Genomic DNA, 23086 nt, shown 5'->3' with positions numbered 1-23086 from the left:
CCACTGTATATATTCAATATACATGATTCATTCTTATTTATTTTACAAAAGTGATTTTCTTTCTGATGTTTGATTTATATTATTGACACAAATGGCAACAGCAGCTATATTAGGCTGCTTTAGAGGAATAGTTCACCCAAAAATGAAAATTTGGTTGTTGTTCTAAACCTGTATGAGTTTCCTTCTGCTGTTGAATGCAAAATAATAGATTTGGAACAATACTGGTAATCAGACAGTTGCTGGGCCCCCGTGACTTCCATAGTATGAAAAAATACACTATTGGAGTCAGTGGGGACCAGAAACTGGTTGCGATAATTTTTCTAAATATCTTCTTTTATGTTGAGGAGAACAAAGAAATTCATAGAGGTTTAGCACAATTTGAGTTTAAGTACATGATGTACAGTATCTTCATTTTTGGGTGAACTATCCTTTTAAGATCTCATCATATAATCCAGGATCTCATGTAGCCTAACACTACACATGCTTTATCTTTAACTATTAACATTCATTTAAGACCCAAATAACTGTGTTTACAAGGATACTCGCAAAGATGAGAATTTTTGACACATAACTGTGTATTTGAACATTTAAGCACAAGGAGTGAAAAGTTTAGTCAGTCGCAATACGAGCAGGTGTGCGCCGCGCGAATCAGGCTGAAACCGTCTTAATGAACGTATTTACCAGAATTAATTCTGCCCCACTGCTTAACGTTCATTAATAGTTTAAACCATTTGTTTTAAAACCTGCTTTAAACGCGTTTAAATGATAAGCTTAGCCTACATCTTGACACGCAAAACGATTGATACATTTCTACCGGATTATCTCCCAATCCTTAGAGTTTGTTTGTTGTAGAGAGTTTGTTCAAACACAAAAACAATATACATCCAGTTAATAATCAAAATAACCTAAAATCTGTGTAGATGATGACGCTGTTTTTTTTCCATGTGCCCGGTTCACTTGCTGTTCCAACAACTTCCACTGCATCATCAGCTTTAGTAAAATAACCTGATAGCTGGGGATTTTACTGACTAACTTATGTTTTTTTTTCTTCTGTTGTTTGTATTTGAAGTTTTTCATTTTTTGAGCCCCTCTCTCTCAGAATTGCTGACATTTTTACTTATTGAATATTGTTCTTTGCGCGACCATTTCCAAATTACTCCAGAACTGTGTAAGTGAAGAGTGGAGGTGAATGCAGACATACTGGGCAGCGATCACCTGATAGATACATGCACATATCATTCAAATGTCAAATATAGAATTAAATGCATTTGATTGGTAAACCAAATTCAGACTTTACACTTCAATCTCAAATGGTAATGCATGGAATTTACGGAAAGGCTCAACTAAATAACAGCGCTAATAAGTGGGGGGCGTGGTGGCTTTGGCGACCGGCACGCCAGTCAATTTACCCCACAGCCAATCACTGGCCCCCTCCTTGCTCGGGCCCCGGGGCTTCAGCCCCGCCTAGCCCAATGTTTAATACAGCCCTGGATGTACCAATATGAAAGCTTTGGCAAATATCTAAAAAACAAACAAACAAAAACATAGAAGTCCAGATCTCTAGGTGCAAAATGAGAAAACTGCTTTTAAATCCTTCATGCCACAAACATTTAACAATTGTAGGCATACTATGAATAAAAAAAAAAGTTATATCAATTTTCTTTTATAGAAGTTAAAATAATAATAATAATAAAAACATTTTACAAACATATTCACATGGTACTCAGAATATAACAAACAAACAAAATGCCTGTGTGGAATAAATAAACGAATACAAAATGTTATTAAATAAATAAATAAAACATTTAATTAATTAATAATAAATACATAAAGTTACATTAACTAAATGTAACTAAATAACACGAGGGGTCCCAGAAGCAATTGATTTGATTTATTGGCTTAAAAATTCCAGCCTATTTTATTTATTGGAGTGATATGAGAACATAAGTCACATTTCTACCAATATGTCCATCAATATATCATGCATCCCTAATACAAACTGCATTGTGTCAAATTTTCTTTCTTTTTCATTCGTTTCATCTTTAAATTTAATAAGGAAGTGCTGTTTGTGTGTCTGTGAACTTGTATTAAAGTCTGACAGATGTTTTCCTTTAAATAATAGGCAAGTTCGTTTGCTCATCAAATGAGTATGAGGCTTTAATTAGGGATGCACCGATATGAAAATTTTGGCCGATACCGATAACAGCGCGCATCTGAAGTGTCTCTGAAGGAAATAATGCATTATTTATCGGCTTTAAGATATCGGACAAATTTTCTTATCGGGCCGATACCGATAACAGAAAAAATGAGCATTTATCGGCCGATACCGATATGGTGGCCGATATATCGTGCATCCCTAGCTTTAATGAATTAAAATAACTGTCAAGATAAATACGCACAACCGTACCTTCTGTTAAGCATAAATAATGGTTTAACGTGTACTGAGCTACATTACTGAAACAACTGAGCACTAATTATTTAAGGAGCCCACAGCACAAAACTTTAGACAGGGTTGCCAACTCACACATTTGGTGTGAGACATGCTATTGGCCTCTGTCTCGCATTTCTACAAAAGTCATGTCTCATTATGAGACACCAGTTACATTAATGAAATGCAGCCAAAAAAACTGTATTGAAAAATGTATTGGTTCAAAGACAGAGCACTGGCTATTTCTATCTGCCGCATTGCTGAGGTTGAACACAAACACTAAAATTTCCATTGTCTCTTCCATATTGATATTCTGCAATATTGCAGCCGTAGAACATAAGGAAATTCTGGAACATCTGCATTGTTACTGTGTCGTTCTCTACACCGAATATTGTTCTTTATTTAATTTGCATTTTAATTAATTACTTTTCCATCCACTGCTAGCTTTACAATCACAAATGTTAAGAAATGAAGAAAAACAAGAGTTAACCTTATCTGATTTTAAGCTGTAAACAAGGAGGTAACATATGTAACAAATAATATAATATAATATAATATAATATAATATAATATAATATAATATAATATAATATAATATAATATAAGACGCCATTAGTATGCCATTCCTCTGTGCCACATGATCCTTCAGAAATAATTTTAATATGTTGATTTACTGCCAAATAACATTTCTTATTATTATCAATGTTGTGCCACTTTTTTTTTTTTTTTTTAGGAAACCATGATACATTTTTTTCGGGATTATTTGATGGATAGACTGTTCAAAGAGCATTTATTTGAAATAGAAATTTTTAGTAACATTATAAAAGGATTTACTGGTACTAACTGTATTAATTAAATGTCCTTGCTGAATAAAAGTAATACATTCTTTTTAAAAAATGTTATTGACCAGAAAACTAACAATATGATATGATATGATATGATATATGATATGATATGATATAAAATATGATATGATATATGATATGATATATGATAATTCTGTGCATGTTCTGAGATACTCAGGTAAATTTATATGCACACATTTATATGCACACAAGATTTATTGCATATAAATCAACCTAAGCAGCTGGCAAAGTTGGCATGAAGCATAAATGCAAAGTTGGCACAGTTTCAGACAAGCTAACCATTTAAACAGTTGCAATAACTTGCTTGTCACACTAAATTTACACCATACCTAAAAACAGCGACAAAGATACACTTTCTATTTCTCGAGAGAGCTCAAAAACACAGTGCAAAACAAAAAGCCATCTCTCAGGGTGGAAATACATGTGCAGTTAAATGCTGTGAAGGAGGAGTGCATTAAATCAGTGTGAAATGAATGTGCATAAGACAACAGAGAGATTATAATAGGTACATGGACGATATGAAAGCGTGGTTTACCATGGATGTTGGATCCATTACAATGTCTTAATCCAAGAAAAATCAATACATTATCCCCTATTGAGGCCAGTGACCTTTCGACACAGCCATACAAACCATATCTTCACTGTTAAATTCAATTAAATGATAATAAGTGACTACATATTACTAAAACATGCAAAGCAGTTAACTTCAACGTATTAACAGTAATGGAAACACAGGCTGACATGATACTCCATATGCTCATTTCTAGAGATTTTTATCTTATCTTGCATAAAATATCTTTTCTAAATTAACTGGACACTTCATGTTGAAAAATAGCTGAAAGAGCTGCTAAAAAGACATCAGCCTATTCTAATTTAAATAATAACATATTGGGCAGACAGTTTGTATATTATATAGGATAATTTCACTTTAGTGGTACGATGATAAGATATTATTTTCCATGAATATAATAATAACCCATTAGCTGATACTGCACCAGTCTAATGAGATCATAATTTTTGCGCTGTGCTTATTTTTAAATAATTCAAACTCTTTAAATTATGTGGTTGATGAACTTAACATTAGACATGTCTAAAGAATGTTTTTTTCTTTTTTTGGCCCTTATTGTACGCCAGCATCATGCTTAGATATGCTGCACTGTTGTCTTGGAAACAGACTCATGACCTAAAATTGGATCGGTTACATGTACTATACAGCCTAACAAGTGAACAATGAAAAAAGGAACAGTGAAATTTCCAATTATCACCATTCTACATGGCTATCAGCTCATAATGATGCCACACAAGTGTGACCTATCCAGGAGGCTTTTCATCAGTCAATAAACAAGCATGAAAAGGATGCTTGAAAAAGGATGTAGCAACATCTCATCTCATCTAATTTTTTATCAACTGATGCTTTCAACTTTTGACTGTTACACTAATTATACAATATTTTAAATCAAGCCAATATTTGAATATTTATCATTATTTTCCATTACAAATGCCACATTTCTGGCCTCTCCTCATTAGTGAAATGCATGTGGCCTATACAGTCTGCCATATGAATTATTAAAATATGCTGGATCCCAGCAGAAAAATCAATTACAACCATAATCATTCCATCAAAACATGGCATTCCCTCCACTGTGAGAGAATTTCTGGCCAGTGATATACTCACAGGTACTGAACATTGTTGCAAGTTCTGCTTACTTAAATATATAGATAAAGTAATGTTATAATTCTGGTTAACTATATATAACACTGGTAGTGCTGTGCGATTTGTTAAAATTACTGCGAGAGTCTTGTGAGCATCAGTTAAAACGGCTTTAACTGAAGTCATCTTTGTGCCATAATGAGCAGTGTTTTGCACAGCGTGTCATCATTTTCCAGCAAAACGGTGTTTATGAATTTATAGTGGACATGGAGTAACACGAATATACAGCTTTCGGCTATTTTTGCAATTTAAAAACATGATACATTATTTTTTGCACAAAGTTTTGTTTAAAAAAAACTAAAGAACACCCTGGAAAATATGAAAAACTTTTTAAGTGAATATATATATCATTTTAAAGTTTTTGTAATATTTTAAACTGCAATGAAAAATCTGAAAAAATTATAATATGAAAATTCTGACACAAAACACATTATCATTTTCATATTTTTAAAAAATATTTGTATTTTGGCTGAGAGGTCAGTACAACAAAATTTGCAGGGCAAGCCTGAACATGTCGGGATAAAAAAAAAAAAGAAAAAAACTTTTTTCCTTGAACCTGCCTTTAAAATGCACAGGCTACTTCAGTGTGAGCTCAGGATGTGCCCTACTTAGAATTCACACCCATAAGAAATGGTGAAATTACATGAATATGATTCAGCTGCGAAGAAATTAGCAATAAATGAGATGGAGAAAAAAAAAGAACATAAGCAATTTGTTCTGAGAGCGGACGAGCTAAAGAGCGGCCAGGAAGAGTGATGGATTAAAAGAAGAAGGGGAAATACAGCTGGGCTGAGTAACACTCCGATGAAAGGTTAAAAGACTGGCCCCCTTCAGTCCGGACAGACACAGACAGGTCATTACCTGGGAAAGGGCGAGTTTATTAACAGTAAAAGGTTATTCAGCTCAGTACAGCCTTGCCTGACAAATCTCTCCATCCATCCATCCTCGACCAGCCACTGACGAGCTGTTTCTGGCTAAGGAGGCCCAGTGCTGGCCCAGGGCTAAGTGAGCACATTTGTACACCGCACATCCAGAAATGTCATTGAAGCTGAAGGAAATACCAAAATGCCAGAACCCCCAACTGACGTGGAGTGGGCAAACACACACACAGAAAAGAAGAAGGGGAAATACAGCTGGGCTGAGTAACACTCCGATGAAAGGTTAAAAGACTGGCCCCCTTCAGTCCGGACAGACACAGACAGGTCATTACCTGGGAAAGGGCGAGTTTATTAACAGTAAAAGGTTATTCAGCTCAGTACAGCCTTGCCTGACAAATCTCTCCATCCATCCATCCTCGACCAGCCACTGACGAGCTGTTTCTGGCTAAGGAGGCCCAGTGCTGGCCCAGGGCTAAGTGAGCACATTTGTACACCGCACATCCAGAAATGTCATTGAAGCTGAAGGAAATACCAAAATGCCAGAACCCCCAACTGACGTGGAGTGGGCAAACACACACACAGATAAATGTGCTTAGTGTGTTCAGCTACACCTGTTACCACGCCACAAGAGCTGACAAACAAAATGTTAGCCTTCATCAAACTGAATGACTGAAAGAGCACGGCTGCAACAATAAAAGCTAAACCGATGGGATAAGGTATGTTATAATTGGGTAAATTATTATAAATTACCATTAGGCAACACAGCATTTGAGTCTTTCTACAACACACCATGACAGTAACAGCTATGATGAGACAAAGTTGGGGGTGGGGCTACCTATTCAACCAACCAATGACAGAAAGGGGGTGTGTTCTAGGAAACCTATTCGAAAACAGTCATTATTGGTACATAAAACACATTTGTGACCCTGGACCACAAAACCAGTCTTAAGTCGCTGGGGTATATTTGTAGCAATAGCCAAAAATACATTGTATGGGTCAAAATTATAGATTTTTCTTTCATGCCAAAAATCATTAGGATATTAAGTAAAGATCATGTTCCATGAAGATATTTTGTAAATTTCCTATCGTAAATATATCAAAACTTCGTTTTTTGATTAGTAATATGCATTGCTAAAAACTTCATTTGGACGATTTTCTCAATATTTGGATTTTTTTTGCACCCTCAGATTCCAGATTTTCAAATAGTTGTATCTCAGCCAAATATTGTCCTATCCTAACAAACCATACATCAATAGAAAGTAGGGATGCACCGATACCGGGCCCGATAATGGTCTCCTGTACTCGTACTCGTTAAAATGCCCCGATACCAAATGCCGATCGGTATCGGCAAGTACCAAAAATAAAAGTATCGGTATCGGGCGAGTACTGTAAAAAGTGGTATCGGTGCATCCCTAATAGAAAGCTTAGGCTATTTATTCAGCTTTCAGATGATGTGTAAATCTCAATTTCGAAAAATTGACACTTAAGGTTTTGTGGTCCAGGGTCACATTTTAGCTTTAAAAAGCCAAGGCTTATGTTCGCAATACAGTGCATCTACAAAAATATAGTTTTGTAGATGGTTCTAGAGAGAAGCTAAAACTGGACAAACATCACATCTAGAGCTGTAACGGTGGCAGATTTTTTACCACCGCGGTGATAATGGATCAACTACCGTCGGTGACGCGGTGTATATTATTATATATAGTGTATATATATTAGGGCTGTCATTGTTAACGCGTTAACGCATGCAATTAATTTTACAATCCCAAACAATCCGTCCAAAACAGCGCTAATAAAAAGGAAACCAGGCTGATTACATCAGAGATTGCCGAGAGAACATAGACTCGCGTTGCGTTTTAAGTTAATTATTCATTCCAGTGTGTTTTGCTTTAAAACATGAGCTCTGTCATATTCTGTGATTGTCTCTGACGAGCGCGAGCCCTCACACGTTACGCGCTGTGTGAAGTACAGACTGAACGGATTGTCAACACATCCCACCGCTGTATGGCCAGATGAGACGCAAACTACGTTTTCTCGACTGGATAACCAGTCTCGCTAGTAAAGTTTTGATGGATGAAGACTGCAATCAAGGTAAAGACAATTGCGGTGGGAGCACTCCTGGGGAGGGTAACAGTGGTCTTGAATTTCCTCCATTTGTACACAATCTGTCTGACCGTGGATTGGTGGGGTCCAAACTCTTTAGAGATGGCTTTGAAACCTTTTCTAGCCTGACGAGCAACACCAACTATTTTTATGAGGTCCTCGGAGATCTCATTTGTTTGTGCCATGATACACTTCCACAAACATGACAAAACACTAAAATAAATATCAAAGAAATAATACAGTTAAATAAGAAAGTAGCCTAAATAAGAAAGTTATACCCTGTCTACCGGACGCGAGCGGCGCGGCGCAACAAAATACTATAAAACTCATATAATCAGTGATGCTGTCTACACTGGATGCGGCGCGACACGACAAATCCCTGACAGTAAACTGCCTCATCCTATTTATGAGGTACTGACACAAAGTTCAAATAGAGAACTTTGTGTAGAGTCTCAACCTGTTGCGTCCGGTGTAGACACAGTTCACTGTTCCGCCGCCAAGCAAACGGGCGCATTAACTCCTCGTCTGCACGCACTCTCTTTGAAATAGGAATCATTCCCACATTTCTTGTTAACATCTTCCATTTATCGCTGTCTCGTTTGTATTTGGCCAGTTTGGAGAAAGCCTCACCAAACCTGACCAGCCAGGCATTTGCGATCACGGGAACTTGAAGACACACAGAAGTACAAACGCGGATGGGTGACATGAATGGAGATGGCTCCAGACCGGCAATGTAGTATTTGGTTTCCCAACAAGGTCCATCGCCCAACACAAAATGAATTTACTGAATGCAGAATAAACTGTATTTTCCTGCGCTCAAACCTGCCGATCTAAAGGAAACGCTGTGTATGGCGTTTGAGGTAATTTGTGAATTACCATAGACTTATAGTCTAAATAAAACAATTTGCAACTGTTACTGTTATTAGATATGTATACAAAACTTAGTATTATGCTTGTTATAAAGTGTGTGACGTCACGTGCACTACCGCCGGTGGCAATGTGACGCGGTTGTCACGGCGACCATCACAGCCCTAATCACATCTTCACTTCTTCCTGTACTTCCATCAGTTTGTGGGTAAATACAAACAGACATCCCTGCAGAAAGAGTTTGCATTATGATCACATTTATTTCAAGACACCGTGGACTAATTATTCAAACACAAGAACGAATTAATCTGGGAGGTAAGTCATTTCTACTATTGTCTGCATTCATCATCGGCATCCTTAGGCCAGAAAAACTCACAAATAATCAGTCAGGCAACCAATGCATCCTCATTATGCGAAATGAACATAGAAACAGATATTTGTGCAGCTCTGATGAAGCCTACTGAGCCAGAGAGGAACAATAAGGTGACAGGAGAGCCTTGAATGAACCATGGAGTGACGCTAGACCTGGGCAGAAGGGGCCGTAGCTCTGGGTTATTCAGCTCTACGCTACTGTTCAAAAGTCATGGATTTGGTAAGATTTTAAAATGTTTTTGAAAGAAGTCTCTTATGTTCACTAAGACTGCATTTATTTGATTAAAAATACAGTAAAAGTTATTTCAATTTAAATTAACTTTTCTGTCTGTGCCAATAGCCTTGTGGGCAGCGTGTCAACATATAACACCATTGCGCTTTGGGCGTCCCGACTCACGGACATTTCCCGATCCTGTCCCCCCTCTCTTCCTGTCTCATATACTGTCCTGTCCTAAAAAAAAAGCCAAAAATAAATCTTTAAAAAAACATTTCTATTTTTTCTATTTCTATATTCTATCTCAAGTCTCACGTCTCAAGTCAAGTCTCAAGTCTGCTTTATTGTCAATTCTTCCACATGTACAGCACATACACACAGAGAATTGAAATTGCGTTACTCTCAGACCCTTGGTGCATACAGATAACACTAAAAGTAGAACATAAATACAGATAGATACAGATTTAAATATAAAATACGACTATACAATTATACTATACTTATATTCTATATTTTAAAATTAAATTTATTCCTGTGATTGAACTTTAGAAATCATTGTAATATGCTGACTTGATGCTCAACAAACATTTATTGTTATTATAAATGTTGAAAACAGTTGCTTAATATTTTTTGGATTTTCAGGATTCTTTGATGAAAAAAAAAAATGCAAAAGATAAGCATTTATTTGAAATGCTAAATGGCTTTACTGTCAGTTTTGATACATTTTACATTTTCTTTATTCTTTCTATACATTTTAAGTGTTCTTTATGAGTAAAAACATTATTTAATACTTTAATAATTTAAACTTTTTACCTCAAATGTTTGAACAGTAGTGTAACTGTGGTAACTGGCCTTTTTGGTAGAAAAGTATCAAATTATCAAACTTTAAAATCATCATACTGTATCTATGAAATATTGTACAATAATTCAATGTTTTTCCAATATCAATTATCTTAGTAATAATAAGCTGTAAGATAAACAGATACAGCAAATACACTGTAAAAAAAATAAAAAGTTGAGAAAACTTTAAGGCAACCAGCTTCAGCAGATTTTTTTAGTTTTCTCAACTTGTTTTGGTAGGAGATTTTTGAGCTTTCTTAACTTTTTGTTGTATAAACTGAAAACAACGTTGAAAAAAATCTGCTGAAGCTGGTTGCCTTCAATTTTTTAGTTTTCTCAACTTTTTATTTTTTACAGTGTACAGCATATCACATGGTTTTGTAAATGTAGGTTGCATGTAGAGACTAAATCTCTCATATCGGTCCTGGGCAGAGAAAGTAAAAAAAAAAAGAAAACACTATTTTAAATATGTAAATTAATTTTGACAGTTTTACTGTCATGGGGGGTCCTCCCGGACTAAAACTGCACATTTTAGAGTGGCCTTTTATTGTGGCCAGCCTAAGGCATACCTGTGCAATAATCATGCTGTCTAATCAGCATCTTGATATGCCACACCTGTGAGGTGGATGGATCATCTCGGCAAAGGAGAAGTGCTCACTAACACAGATTTAGACAGATTTGTGAACAATATTTGAGAGAAATATGCCTTTTGTGTCCATAGAAAAAGTCTTAGATCTTTGAGTTCAGCTCATGAAAAATGGGGGCAAAAACAAAAGTGTTGCGTTTATAATTTTGTTCAGTGTATTTAAAATATTCATTTCATACTAAGTGTAGTTCAAATCTATTAACATATCTACTGACATATCGCTCGAGACTGATATAAAAATTACAATTAAACTTTATTTATTAATATTAAGCCTAAAATGTGTTTTAATGTCACTATTGATGAGAATTGCATGATTTCTAAATAATATCAGTCTTTAAGATATTTAAAGTGTACCTGAAGTATACTTGCAATAGTTCCACTTAAGCACAATCAAATATAATTCAGTATACCTTTAGTTGGACTTCAGCACTACGTCCTCACAATTAAAGTACATTAAGCACAAAATTAGTTCCAATTTAGACTTTAAGCATACCAGTTTAGTATACCAAAAGTACAATTGGAGGGTATTTTTTATTAACTACATAAATACGTAAATTTAGCATGAAATAAATGTATTTCAAATACATTTCAGTATATTTATTTTTCACTATGTAGGCAAGCACTTTTATGTGCCTGCTTTCTGTTTGGTCCAAAACTCCATTGAAAATTAAATGTTATCTAGCAGTTATCTATTGCTGAGCAGCTCCTTGGGGTGGCACATCTCACTGCTGCTGCTTTCTGTCTGTCTTCCAATGGAAAGAAACCTCTTGACCTTCTAGAAGCCATGTTACTGCCATATAGTTCAACTAAAGTTATTTTAATGACAGAATAAAATGCATCTGGCTTCTAACATTTACCCTCTGACATAAAGTTGTGATTTTACCTGGTCCATTAAAAAATGTGCATATTTAAACTCAAGACCTTTAGCAAAATAACGAGCTGTGCAACATCACCATTTTTTTATTTATATTATAATTTAATAGCATCCTTTAATTAACAGACAAATTATGATATTTGTAGACTTCTCTCAGGATGTCGTTTATGTCTACCAATGCACCATGAATGAATCATAATGATTCATTCTCAAATTTTACACACAACCAGGGTGCAAGGCACCTCTCACTACAGACAGGAAATGTATCTCTGAAAAGTGCTGGTCTCTAGGGCAATGATTACATCATGTGCAATAAAACAATGTTATATATATATATATATATACACACAAGTGTGGAAAAGGTGTGGGGAAAACTTGTCTATATATCAGTCGTGACTCACTGGTCTCATCGTGTACACTAGAGTCAAGAGAACATTACAGCATAACACATTACATTTAAGCATCCTTATTACATAAAGTTCTCCTTATCATAGCAGGAAATGAAAGTAGATGAAGTCTGTGTTGATGCCACAGCGTAAGAATATTTGATACAGATCTAATATGACACAGAATATACAGTGACCAGGCACAGGTAATAAATACAGACGCAATTTAGCCTACAATAAATACATAAAATGGGCTACATACAATTGAAATAGACAAGGCCCTGCAGCTCTAAACAATAAAGGTTTTTGAAATCAATTTATACATAGTTTTCCCAGAAATGATGGTGTAGTGAAAATCATTACTTCATAATTTGGTCAATACATCACACTAAATCAAATGTTTACATTTGGAAGACACAAATGTATATGATCAATGGAAAGAAATAATGTGTTAAAAAAGAAATTTTATACATATTTTTCTTCTTTTTTTTATCTATACATCTTGAGCCCTATAGACCCTTTTTGTGCTGACGTCACAATTAGGTCACAGTGCTAGCTGGAGGCAAAACAAAGCGAAAACTGGAGGCGGCCAATTCAAACCAGCACAGATTCAGCTACAAAAGGAGTTTAAAATATAATCTTGTTGTGATGTTGGGTGCCAGAATCAACGTAATACAGGCTCCAATTTGAGATTTTAATGCATACCTGCTGCCTCTACTAGACAAAAAAACGACGACAGCTGTGGTTAACCGCGATAAAATGAGCGGACTGGACAGAAACAATCATCAAAATGCTTGCGTTTGCAGCGCACACTTATCAGAAAAGGATTAAAAAAAAGTATTGTCTTTTGTTGTTATGGATTATGGTTTGTGTTACGCGTCTAAAGATTTCTTATGTATCTCACGACTATGTCGTGTATGAAATAATGTCTGTGTGCATGTGTGTAAAACAACAAACTGACGATTTATATGCTTAATCATCTGTAATTGTATGTACGGTACTGTGATTGATTGTCGCTGGAATTTTTAAGAACTTGGTAAGAAAGAATAATCAAATAGAAAGTTCAAAATTAGCAGTTTATGGAATTTTTATTTCTAGAAAATATTCACATACTTTAAATGTACTGTATGTAATGTAAAGGTATTGTAATGTCACTGTAAACTTACATCATTTATAGGAGGTATATACTTTAAAATAACTATTTGGCTATTACATGATACATACATCTTCAAATAATATATCCATCACATTGAATGTTTTACTTTTTTGTATTTTGGCCCAGTTCACTCTCATGTAGCTGTAAAAATAGTTGCCTGCTGAAATTGAAATATATATACATCTTCATGACTAGATAGACACAGGTGAGTTTGTCACGTTATGTTTCTCTAATATAGATGTGAGTTTCTCTTTACTATACACGTTAGGTTTCTCTATAGATTTGAGTCACTCAACCGGAGGTAATTCTGTCAGATCGTCCATGCTTTGAGGTAGCGTGTACGGCTAGGCCAATCTGGTTTCATCCGTTAAAGTTAACCTTTTCAAATAACAATCGCGGTTCCGGACAGTGAGTGACCTTACATATGCAGATAAAATCAGATTTTCTCCAGTCATTGTTAAAAAAAACAAGCTAACAAACTTCATAGCTAGCGTTAGTGAAGCAATCAGGGGAATCTTTCTGCCTCCATCTAAGCTCCGCCCACAGAAAAACATCACAATGTTTACTAACAGAAAAAGGGTCTATACTGAGTCATGACAATTTTTTAAGATTTAGAGCAACTGCTTCATTATGGATATTTAAAAAAATAATGGTGGAAAACATGAAAGGTTGTGGAAAAGGTAGAAAAAGAGAACAAGAGAATCTGCTCAAAATGATCTTTGCCCATTGAGTCCAGAAATAGAGGGGGCTTTTAAAACGAAAACCCTCTACAACAAAGAGCCCTGCAGACTGTAGCATTCTGTCCAATCCCCATTAAAGTACTCAGCACAAGCCACCTGCTAACACATTCAGCACATCAAACACTTGTCTGTTGTCATTCATATCAATAGAGGCTTGAAATTGGGCATTTTTGCAGCTACGCATTATTAGGACTTTTTGTGATTAAAGATTGGGCATCGATGTAGGTCTGAACTCTACAGACAGATTCCTTAAGATGAACATGTATCTAAATATACTGAAACCAACCTCTCGCCTTGCTCTCCTTCATCTTACTGTGTAATGACCCATCCTGAAGGCTCTTTGACACCTGCACTAGAATGATGGAGGACATGCTTCAACAGGCCCTTGGGACGACTTGCCATCAGACAGTGACGCATGACCAAAGTGAGAGGATACGAGGTCGGTCGGGTGAGATTTAAAGAGACAAATCGCAATTCGAAGCCCAAAAAGGTCACATTTCAATGGCATTTCTTGAAACCAAACTTTGGATGTTCACACAACTGCACTACTGGCCTATTTTGACTCAGCTGTTCTGAAATGTTAAGGACAGTGTCATTGGTATAACATCTTTGGCTTGCAGTTCACAGCCATCCCAATGGTTATGACAGATTAAGAACGCAGGCTAAACAAGCAAACAGCCAAAGGGTTGATGGATCAAGACCCACAAGTCTAAGCTACAGCACTCACGACAAGGCCTTCAAGCTGAGTCAATTCATCATCAACAGCAAGATAAACAGCTCTTGATTGGACGCATCAAACTAAATGAGGATTAAATTTGCATAACGATAAATGATACCGCACAAATAATAGGATTACCGAGCTGCTTGCTGTGATTTCATCATCTTTTTATGCCGTGATTAAATTCTCCGAGGTTAGCTTGAGGAGGTAAAGCACATGCATTAGAATAAGATGTCATTTCATCCATTAAAGTGGATAGTCTACAGTAAAATGCTATAGTACGATAGCGTGGGGTGACCCTGGGAAGTCTTGACCACTTATAATTGCTAAAATCTCACTAAGAAGCTGTATGACATCTCATTAGAGCGGTTTCAAACAAGCCATAAGTGTTGTTTCCTGGGGGGAGTAATTTCACACCATTCTGACAGGATTTTTGCAAAAAACACTTATGGAAGTCACTACAGCGGATATAACATATTTTGATGCAAAACACTTGCCGTTGTGGACACAGATTAAAACATCACAACAAAACAACTAGAACCTTTAATTTATCACATATTTCTCCAAAGAATAAATAATTGAGACCTCAATTATTAATTATAGACCTCAAAAAAAAAAAAAATAAAATAAAAAATAATAATAATAATAATAATAATTGTTAGAAATTAAGTAACACTTTACAATAAGTTTCAATTCCTCCGCCTCATGTAATGCATTAGACGTCATAAGCCAATGACAAACAACAAGTTTTAAACATCATTTATTAATCTAGGCAGGGCTGTGCAAATAATCGAATGCGATTTTCATGCGCATCTCATCAGTAAAGCCGGTTCTGTGATTAGTAGTAAATCTCCAGCACGTGCTTTCAGATGGAGCGGCATTTACTACACAGAGCCGTAGTTCACTGACAAGCTACACAAAATCGCCTTCATAATCGAAGGCGATTCATTGCCGATTAATCGCATGAAAAATCGCATTTGATTATTTGCACAGCCCTAAATCTAAGTTAATGTTTAATTTTCAATATAATATTGTTTGTTGCTAATTCATGTATATTCAACATATATTAACTATTAAAATTAATAGTTTAATTAATTAATAAACTATTAATTAAAAATTAACATGAACCAAGGTAAATTCTGTAATGCACTTAATGCATAATGAATGAACAAAGTTAACAAATTTAACCTCAATGTAAAGTGTTACCAAAATCTGAATAAAAACCAAATGCCAAGATATTTCAAGCTGCTGTGCTCTAAAGAATAAAAGTCATTCTGTACTGAGGCAAACACGTCCTTGTTATTCAGCAGAATCAGTTGATGGTTAATAAGCTAATAAGCTAATAACCATATCTTCCACATTTTGCTGAACCAAAGTCCTGATAAAATTAGGTAATTATGCCTCTAAATGTCATCACGAATTTCACCAATTTTCCCAGCTGATTTAAAGCAGCCCTCTGCAGTAATTTTAAAGTTTGCACTTTGTTCTAGGGAACAGCAAAAAGACCACATCTTAATTTATGCCTGTGGAAACCTTCAAGGCAATTCTGCTTTTCAGTTTGCTTGACTCTGTCCGTATAACTAAAATAACACAATAGTGAATAACATTAATCTATATAATGCAGCCTGTATGCTCTCATAAAAACAATGAGCTCAAGACATACATTATGTAATGCTACTGCATTATCCTGCAAACAGAGATGAACTTTAAGGCAATTTAATTCTCTATAGACAGACAATCAGAATAACTAATGTTCTGGAACTGAAACTGTAAGCCTAATAACAAAAAAAATACAACATATAACCATTTTGCAGATACCTACAATATATAGCAGTGTTGTCCCTTTTGTTGAAGTAGGCAGCAAATCAAAAGTTTATTCGCACACATAGTGGAAAAATTATATCTAAAGTAAATAGCTCAATATAACCTTAAATGCATAACAAAGCACTGTCGTTTTACCATTTTATTAACTTTTTCAAAACAAACATGTTAAATGTACTCACCTCTCTTGGCTTTGGCTTGTCGCACCCTCCATATTGTTTTGTGGATCTCAAAATTGTAGTTAGCTGGCAAAGCCTTAATGGCCTCAATGAGCTCTGGATCTTTGAGGATCTCGTCAGGAATATGATTGGCCACTCTCCTCTGTACTCGCACTACATTAAAAAGACAGTTAATTCACTTCATTTAAGTTTGCTGTAAGCATTACTGAACACAAGTGTCTGTAAAGACACCATACAGTGCAATACAGTATATGTGCAATTACAAACTGCCTTAGCAAGTTCCACTAAAAATTTTATTTTTATGAGAAATTGATTGGGCTACAGTCTATAATAAGACAAGGAAAGCCCATGCACTCATTTCTCAGATACAAAATGAATCATCACACAATCAATCAGTGCTGTCAGAACAGCTGCTGAACTGAGAGGTCAGTCATCAGCAGAATGAGTCTGTCAGCGATGTCCATTTATTTTTGAAGTCTATGACAGACAGACCATCTGTAATGTAACAAGTTCTGGCTATAGTTTAGTGAATGGCTATTCCTACACTACCAGTTAAAAGTTAGGAACAATTAAGATTTTTAGGGACAGATTTACTAAACAGGGCAAATTAGCGCTAGCGCAATTCCAATTCCAAAACAGCGCCGATGGGAGGGGAAATTTCTGCGGGTGATTTACTAACAATGTGCAAATTAAAGAACACAGACGCAACATCTCGTTTACATATCGACCAACGCAATATACCAAGCGCAGCGCAAATTAGCGTAGTCGCAAATAAGAATAAAGAAATAAAGACGCCACAGTAGCCTACGTTGAAAAGAACCGGAGGCCAAAAAATGAAGGATTGCGAGAAGTTTTGATAGACCTGGTATTGCGTGACTCCTACTCACACTAGGCACGGTTGCCTTGAACCGAGCCTGAGCGCGATTATCCCCCCTCCCCCACTGGCCAGCACTCACACTTGCACTAAACATTCCGGGCCGGAGCACGCTTACGTCATGTATGAGATAACGGAGAAAACCACTTTCGCTAATATTCTGCCGAATAATTAATAATAATTAATTTATGCCGTGCATTGATTTTCACTTGTATGTATCAGAAAATTATTACGGAGGCAGCTGACGTTAATGAAATAATTTGCAGCTTTACTCGCAAACTACATTTCCTGTTCATCAATAAGGTAAGAACCAGAGCCATTATAAACCTAAACATACTTTATTAAATTAAATTAATTGAAAAGTGTAGTGTAGTAGTAGTAATTGAATATGTTTGCGGTCGTAATGATGACAGTAGCGCACACAAAATAGTATCTTTTCCGTGCTCCAGCGCGGTTAGCGCTCACACTGCATGCGTACCGCGCCCGAGCCCAACCGAACCGGGCCAGGGCCGGCTAAACGAACCGCGCCCGAGCGCGTCACGGAGCGATCACGCTAGTCCAGGGGTAGGCAAATTCGGTCCTAGAGAGCCGCAGTCCTGCAGAGTTCAGCTCCAACCCTAATCAAACACACCTGAACAAGCTAAGCAATGTCTTCAGGATTACTAAGGCTATAGGCAGGTGAGTTTTGTTTTCAGGGTTGGAGCTGAACTCTGCAGGACTGCGGCTCTCTAGGACCGAACTTGCCTACCCCTGCACTAGTCAAACGGTTCAAAACACCGATGGTTCCAAGTCGTCTTTTATTTCCTGAAGCAAATTTTAAAAATAACTTGGCAAACGATATGTTCGGATAATGTGTTCTTCTGCTGACGTTAATGAAATAATTTGCAGCTTTACTCGCAAACTACATTTCCTGTTCATCAATAAGGTAAGAACCAGAGCCATTATAAACCTAAACATACTTTATTAAATTAAATTAATTGAAAAGTGTAGTGTAGTAGTAGTAATTGAATATGTTTGCGGTCGTAATGATGACAGTAGCGCACACAAAATAGTATTTGATCCATGCTCCGGCTCGGTTAGCGCTCACACTGCATGCGTACCGCGCCCGAGCCCAACCGAACCGTGCCCTGGCCCACCTCTTATATTTACTTTAATGCATTGTTCCATTGCCTAGTCCAGTGGTAGGCAAGTTGGGTCTTAGAGAGCCGCTCCAACCGTAATCAAACACACCTGAACAAGCTAATCAATGTCTTCAGGATTACTAAGGCTATAGGCAGGTGAGTTTTTTTTTCAGGGTTGGAGCTGAACTCTGCAGGACTGCGGCTCTCTAGGACCGAACTTGCCTACCCCTGACATAGGACATAGGCGTAGCTTAATGTCCGGTGAGAATATGCCAGTCTCGAGAGCAAAGGAAGCAAAGTTTCTTTTGTTTAGCAAAGAAAAAACAGGGTCCTCTTAGCTTATATCGAAATCCTCCAACATTTTTCTTTACAAACCTTGTTTTATACGTCTAATTCGTGACTGGTGTTTTGTTTTGCTCTCTCCTCTGCGCTGGATCATACCTGTCAACATTTGGGTCCCAAAATTCGGGAGACAGGGCGACATTTTTATGTGTCGATTGTGTGAGAGGGATGCGAGGGATACAAGATCTGGCAACTGGGCAACCTTGGAATTTGTTGACGTGATTATTCATATAGGCCAGGGGTAGGCAAATTCGGTCCTAGAGAGCCGCAGTCCTGCAGAGTTCAGCTCCAACCCTAATCAAACACACCTGAACAAGCTAAGCAATGTCTTCAGGATTACTAAGGCTATAGGCAGGTGAGTTTTGTTTTCAGGGTTGGAGCTGAACTCTGCAGGACTGCGGCTCTCTAGGACCGAACTTGCCTACCCCTGCACTAGTCAAACGGTTCAAAACACCGATGGTTCCAAGTCGTCTTTTATTTCCTGAAGCAAATTTTAAAAATAACTTGGCAAACGATATGTTCGGATAATGTGTTCTTCTGGCATTCAAAATAAATTGCCACCAAGAGACAAATGGTGGTGTAGGGATACCGGCAAAGAGAAAGTCACTGTTTGAACAACAACAAAAAAAAGTCAAGTAAAGCTCATCTACCAAGTTAATGGGGTTATTTAAGCAAAAATGGTTATGAATAAATGTAATACATTATTATCTATGTATTTATATATTTACAAAAAAAAAAGGATTAGTATTGTGCCAATAAGAACCATTTAAATAAAGGTTCAATGCTGTAAGAAAAACTTCAAAGGGGGTGTATAACTTTTAATTAACACATATGAAAAACTATAGATGACAGAAAACAACAAATATTATAATCATTCTTAAAATAATTCCCATTTTCAGCCAGACAACACAGCAAGCAAGAAATTGAAGACAGTGTTTAGACAGATTGCAGAATGCTTACATATCTGCAGTGAGCTTGAAAATGCTGAGGACAGGAAGAAGGGTGGCAGTAAGAAGAGGACAGACATGTGATCTGAGAGCAGCAGGATTGATGGGAATACACAAAACACAATCATTTATCACAAGCCTACTGCAACCAAGTGATGCTACCATCTCATGGTCAGTAAAGCTTAAAGAAACACAGAAGTTCTCTTCAATTTGCAGACAAAAATAGCACTGATGTCAAAAGTTGAAACTATTTTCTCATGACAGCCAACCAGTTGTTTTGCACCTCTATTACAGTTTTACAATTGTGCATAATTTAATCATGATATATGATTTCAAACAAATGTTTTGAGTGAGATTAGTTAACCATTTGAAAAACCATGGTACCTAATATTCAGAGACCACATCAACACACATTAATTGCATTTACACATCTATGGGGACCAGGTGTCACACATTTTTATCTTTAACAGTTATTAGACAACAATATTTTCTGTATATTATACTATACAGAAAAAAAATAAAATTTCTCTGTTGAGCAACATAGACTACGGTTTATATAATGAATAGTTGGTGGTGTATGTAGGGCTGTCGCGATAACCGCAATATCGCGCTATTGATGAGCAAACCGCAGAGGAATGCAAGAACCGCAGCAACCGCGATTTTTAACTTTTTAACTTTTGTAACTTTTATTCTCACTGTAGTATTGTTGCCGCTGCCGCCATGTCATGAAGACGCTGTGTGCTTCGTTGTGAAAGCGAAACTACTTTGTTTGGTCTTCCAAAAGAGGACGATATCCGCTTCGTCATGCCTAGAGCTGATCTGTGCTGGTCGCTGAGGGAATACATCCCCTCAGGGGATGTATTTCCACATAACTTAGTGCTGTGGATCGCCGGATCAGCTTTCACCGTGGACGAAGGAGCAACAACAATGTACATTGTGTGGAAAATAATGTTTTTTTTTTTTTACTTTAAACCGCATAAACACATTTCATTACACCAAATACACAAAATAATGTTCTTTTTAGCAGCATCATATGACCCCTTTTTCACAACGTCCCTGTGTGACAACTAGCCCCGGTGTTAATATGTAACTGCAGCAACACATACTAGTTTAGATCACATAAGAACATTTCTGAATACATCTGTAGTACTAACATAGGTTAGTACTAGCATAGACCGCAATATATCTTATAAGGCACCATGTATTTCACACAGCATCAGACAGAATTAGCGCATGCAGATTTATCTCGATGTTTCTTTTAAAAACCGATCTGGATTTTATAGATGACAGATATCGCAAACACGATGAAGTATTAAAAAATCAAACTATTAATACTCACCATTTGGTTTTTTCGCAGCGACCTCTTCAATCTCGCTAGTGGGAGCCGCCATCTTTCCCCAAACAAGTGCACGTGGAGTGAACAAGGCATTACTAATCGAACACAGAGCTGATGTGAGCAAATCAAGTGTCGATACCATCGATATGAGCGATGTATTGAGACGCAAGGAAAAAGTTTTCAAACATTTTATGCCAAGGACGCAAGAAGCAAATTTGATCCCATTGGAAGGGATCTCTTCCTAAAATAAAAAAAAAAAACAGATATGTATATGTATCAAAAGTCATATATGCTGAGTGAGAAAAGTATTTATTAAGCAGACATTACCCTCCTTTCTATGATTAGAGTCGTGGTTCAGTTTTAAAATGTAATTTATTCTAACTGAAAATGTTTCTTATTAGGTTTCTCTCAGAAAAAAAAATACAAAACTGTCACTGGGGCTTTACACTTACTTTCAAAAGGTACTATTATGTACAGTTTAGGTAATAATACATGGCCTACTTTTAAAGTAGCCTACTAATAGAGTAGGCCTATGTACATTTAAGGTAGCCTACTGATATGTACCATTTAGCGGTAAAGATACAAAGATGTACCATTTAGCTTTTGTACCTTTGGGTACCAGTCTAGTGACAGCTTTGTACCTTTTTTTCTGAGAGTATATGTGTAAACATAAAGTAAAACATTTTCAATTCAATACCTTTTAAATGGAAGGCAAATTTAGTGGGGAAAAAAAAATTTGTTCTGAAATATTACATTTCTTTCCCTAATCTCAAATTTGTACGATGTATATGTAAACTTATAAAATGTATAAACTAAAATCAAAATATTTTTATAATTATTAAAATATTTATATGTAGCCTATACCATACTAATATTTAGGCTTACTTTAGGAAATAATATGTACCTTTACGGTTTTACTATGCACCCTTTAGGGGTAAAAATGGTACAAAGGTCTATCATTTTAAAAGGTACCACCCTAATGACAGCTTTTGTACCTTTTTTCTGAGTGTGTATAGCCTGGTTAGGATTCCCCCCATTATCTTATATCCATAGTCTGAAACTAAAACGGGACTTAAGGAATTATGGCCTTTTTTTAATTTGTATTTTTTAATAAGAATAATGTCAATCTACAGCATCTAACAAAATCAGGTGCAGTTGTCATTCTCACAGCCTGCAGTCTCCTCATTAATCAAATTTATAAAGAGTCTTTCATGACTCCTCATCTCCATCTGTGCTCTGTCGCCTGGTGTGTATCTGCCTGTGAATGGAGACAGAAGTGCTATAGCTTGAGTCACAGTGAATGAATCAGTGGAAGTGTTCCTGTGTCTCAGATGCAAGTAAACTACACATAGAGGTGAAAAATAAAGAAAGAAAGAAAAATAATACTTGCATTTTTTCATCTTTGATAAAGATAAAAGCTACAATGCATGTCTTTACATACAATTTATTCTACTAGATTATTAAAAAAAAACTCAAATTGTCCAAATAATATCCTTTTAGCATGCATTACTTCAATTTGATCTAGTTCCTCCTCCTAAATTGAGTTAATTTACATATTATGAAACACATTTTGTTTATATGACAAAACATTCCTTCAAGTACAAAACTTACTTCAGACTGGATGATATTGCGATTTAGCTTAATATATATATATATATATATACATA

The 23086-nt window shown here is 36.2% G+C and overlaps 1 protein-coding gene across 1 annotated transcript in view; it reads right to left on the bottom strand.

Annotated features, from left to right (window-relative positions):
• The window catches only part of dph1 (diphthamide biosynthesis 1), a 134160-nt gene that overhangs the window by 109867 nt on the left and 1207 nt on the right, over positions 1–23086 (bottom strand). The window contains exons 2-3 of the mRNA XM_016455660.1: positions 21423–21660; positions 16803–16952 (exon numbers count right to left, since the gene is read on the bottom strand). Coding sequence (XP_016311146.1) covers positions 16803–16952; positions 21423–21660 — 388 coding nt within the window. The remainder of the gene's footprint in view (positions 1–16802; positions 16953–21422; positions 21661–23086) is intronic.

The sequence above is a fragment of the Sinocyclocheilus anshuiensis genome, unplaced genomic scaffold (assembly GCF_001515605.1).
Source record: "Sinocyclocheilus anshuiensis isolate Anshui unplaced genomic scaffold, SAMN03320099.WGS_v1.1 scaffold319, whole genome shotgun sequence".
Classification (NCBI taxonomy): domain Eukaryota; kingdom Metazoa; phylum Chordata; class Actinopteri; order Cypriniformes; family Cyprinidae; genus Sinocyclocheilus; species Sinocyclocheilus anshuiensis.
The sequence above is the reverse complement of the archived record's forward strand: the minus strand, read 5'-3'. Positions and strand labels throughout refer to the sequence as shown.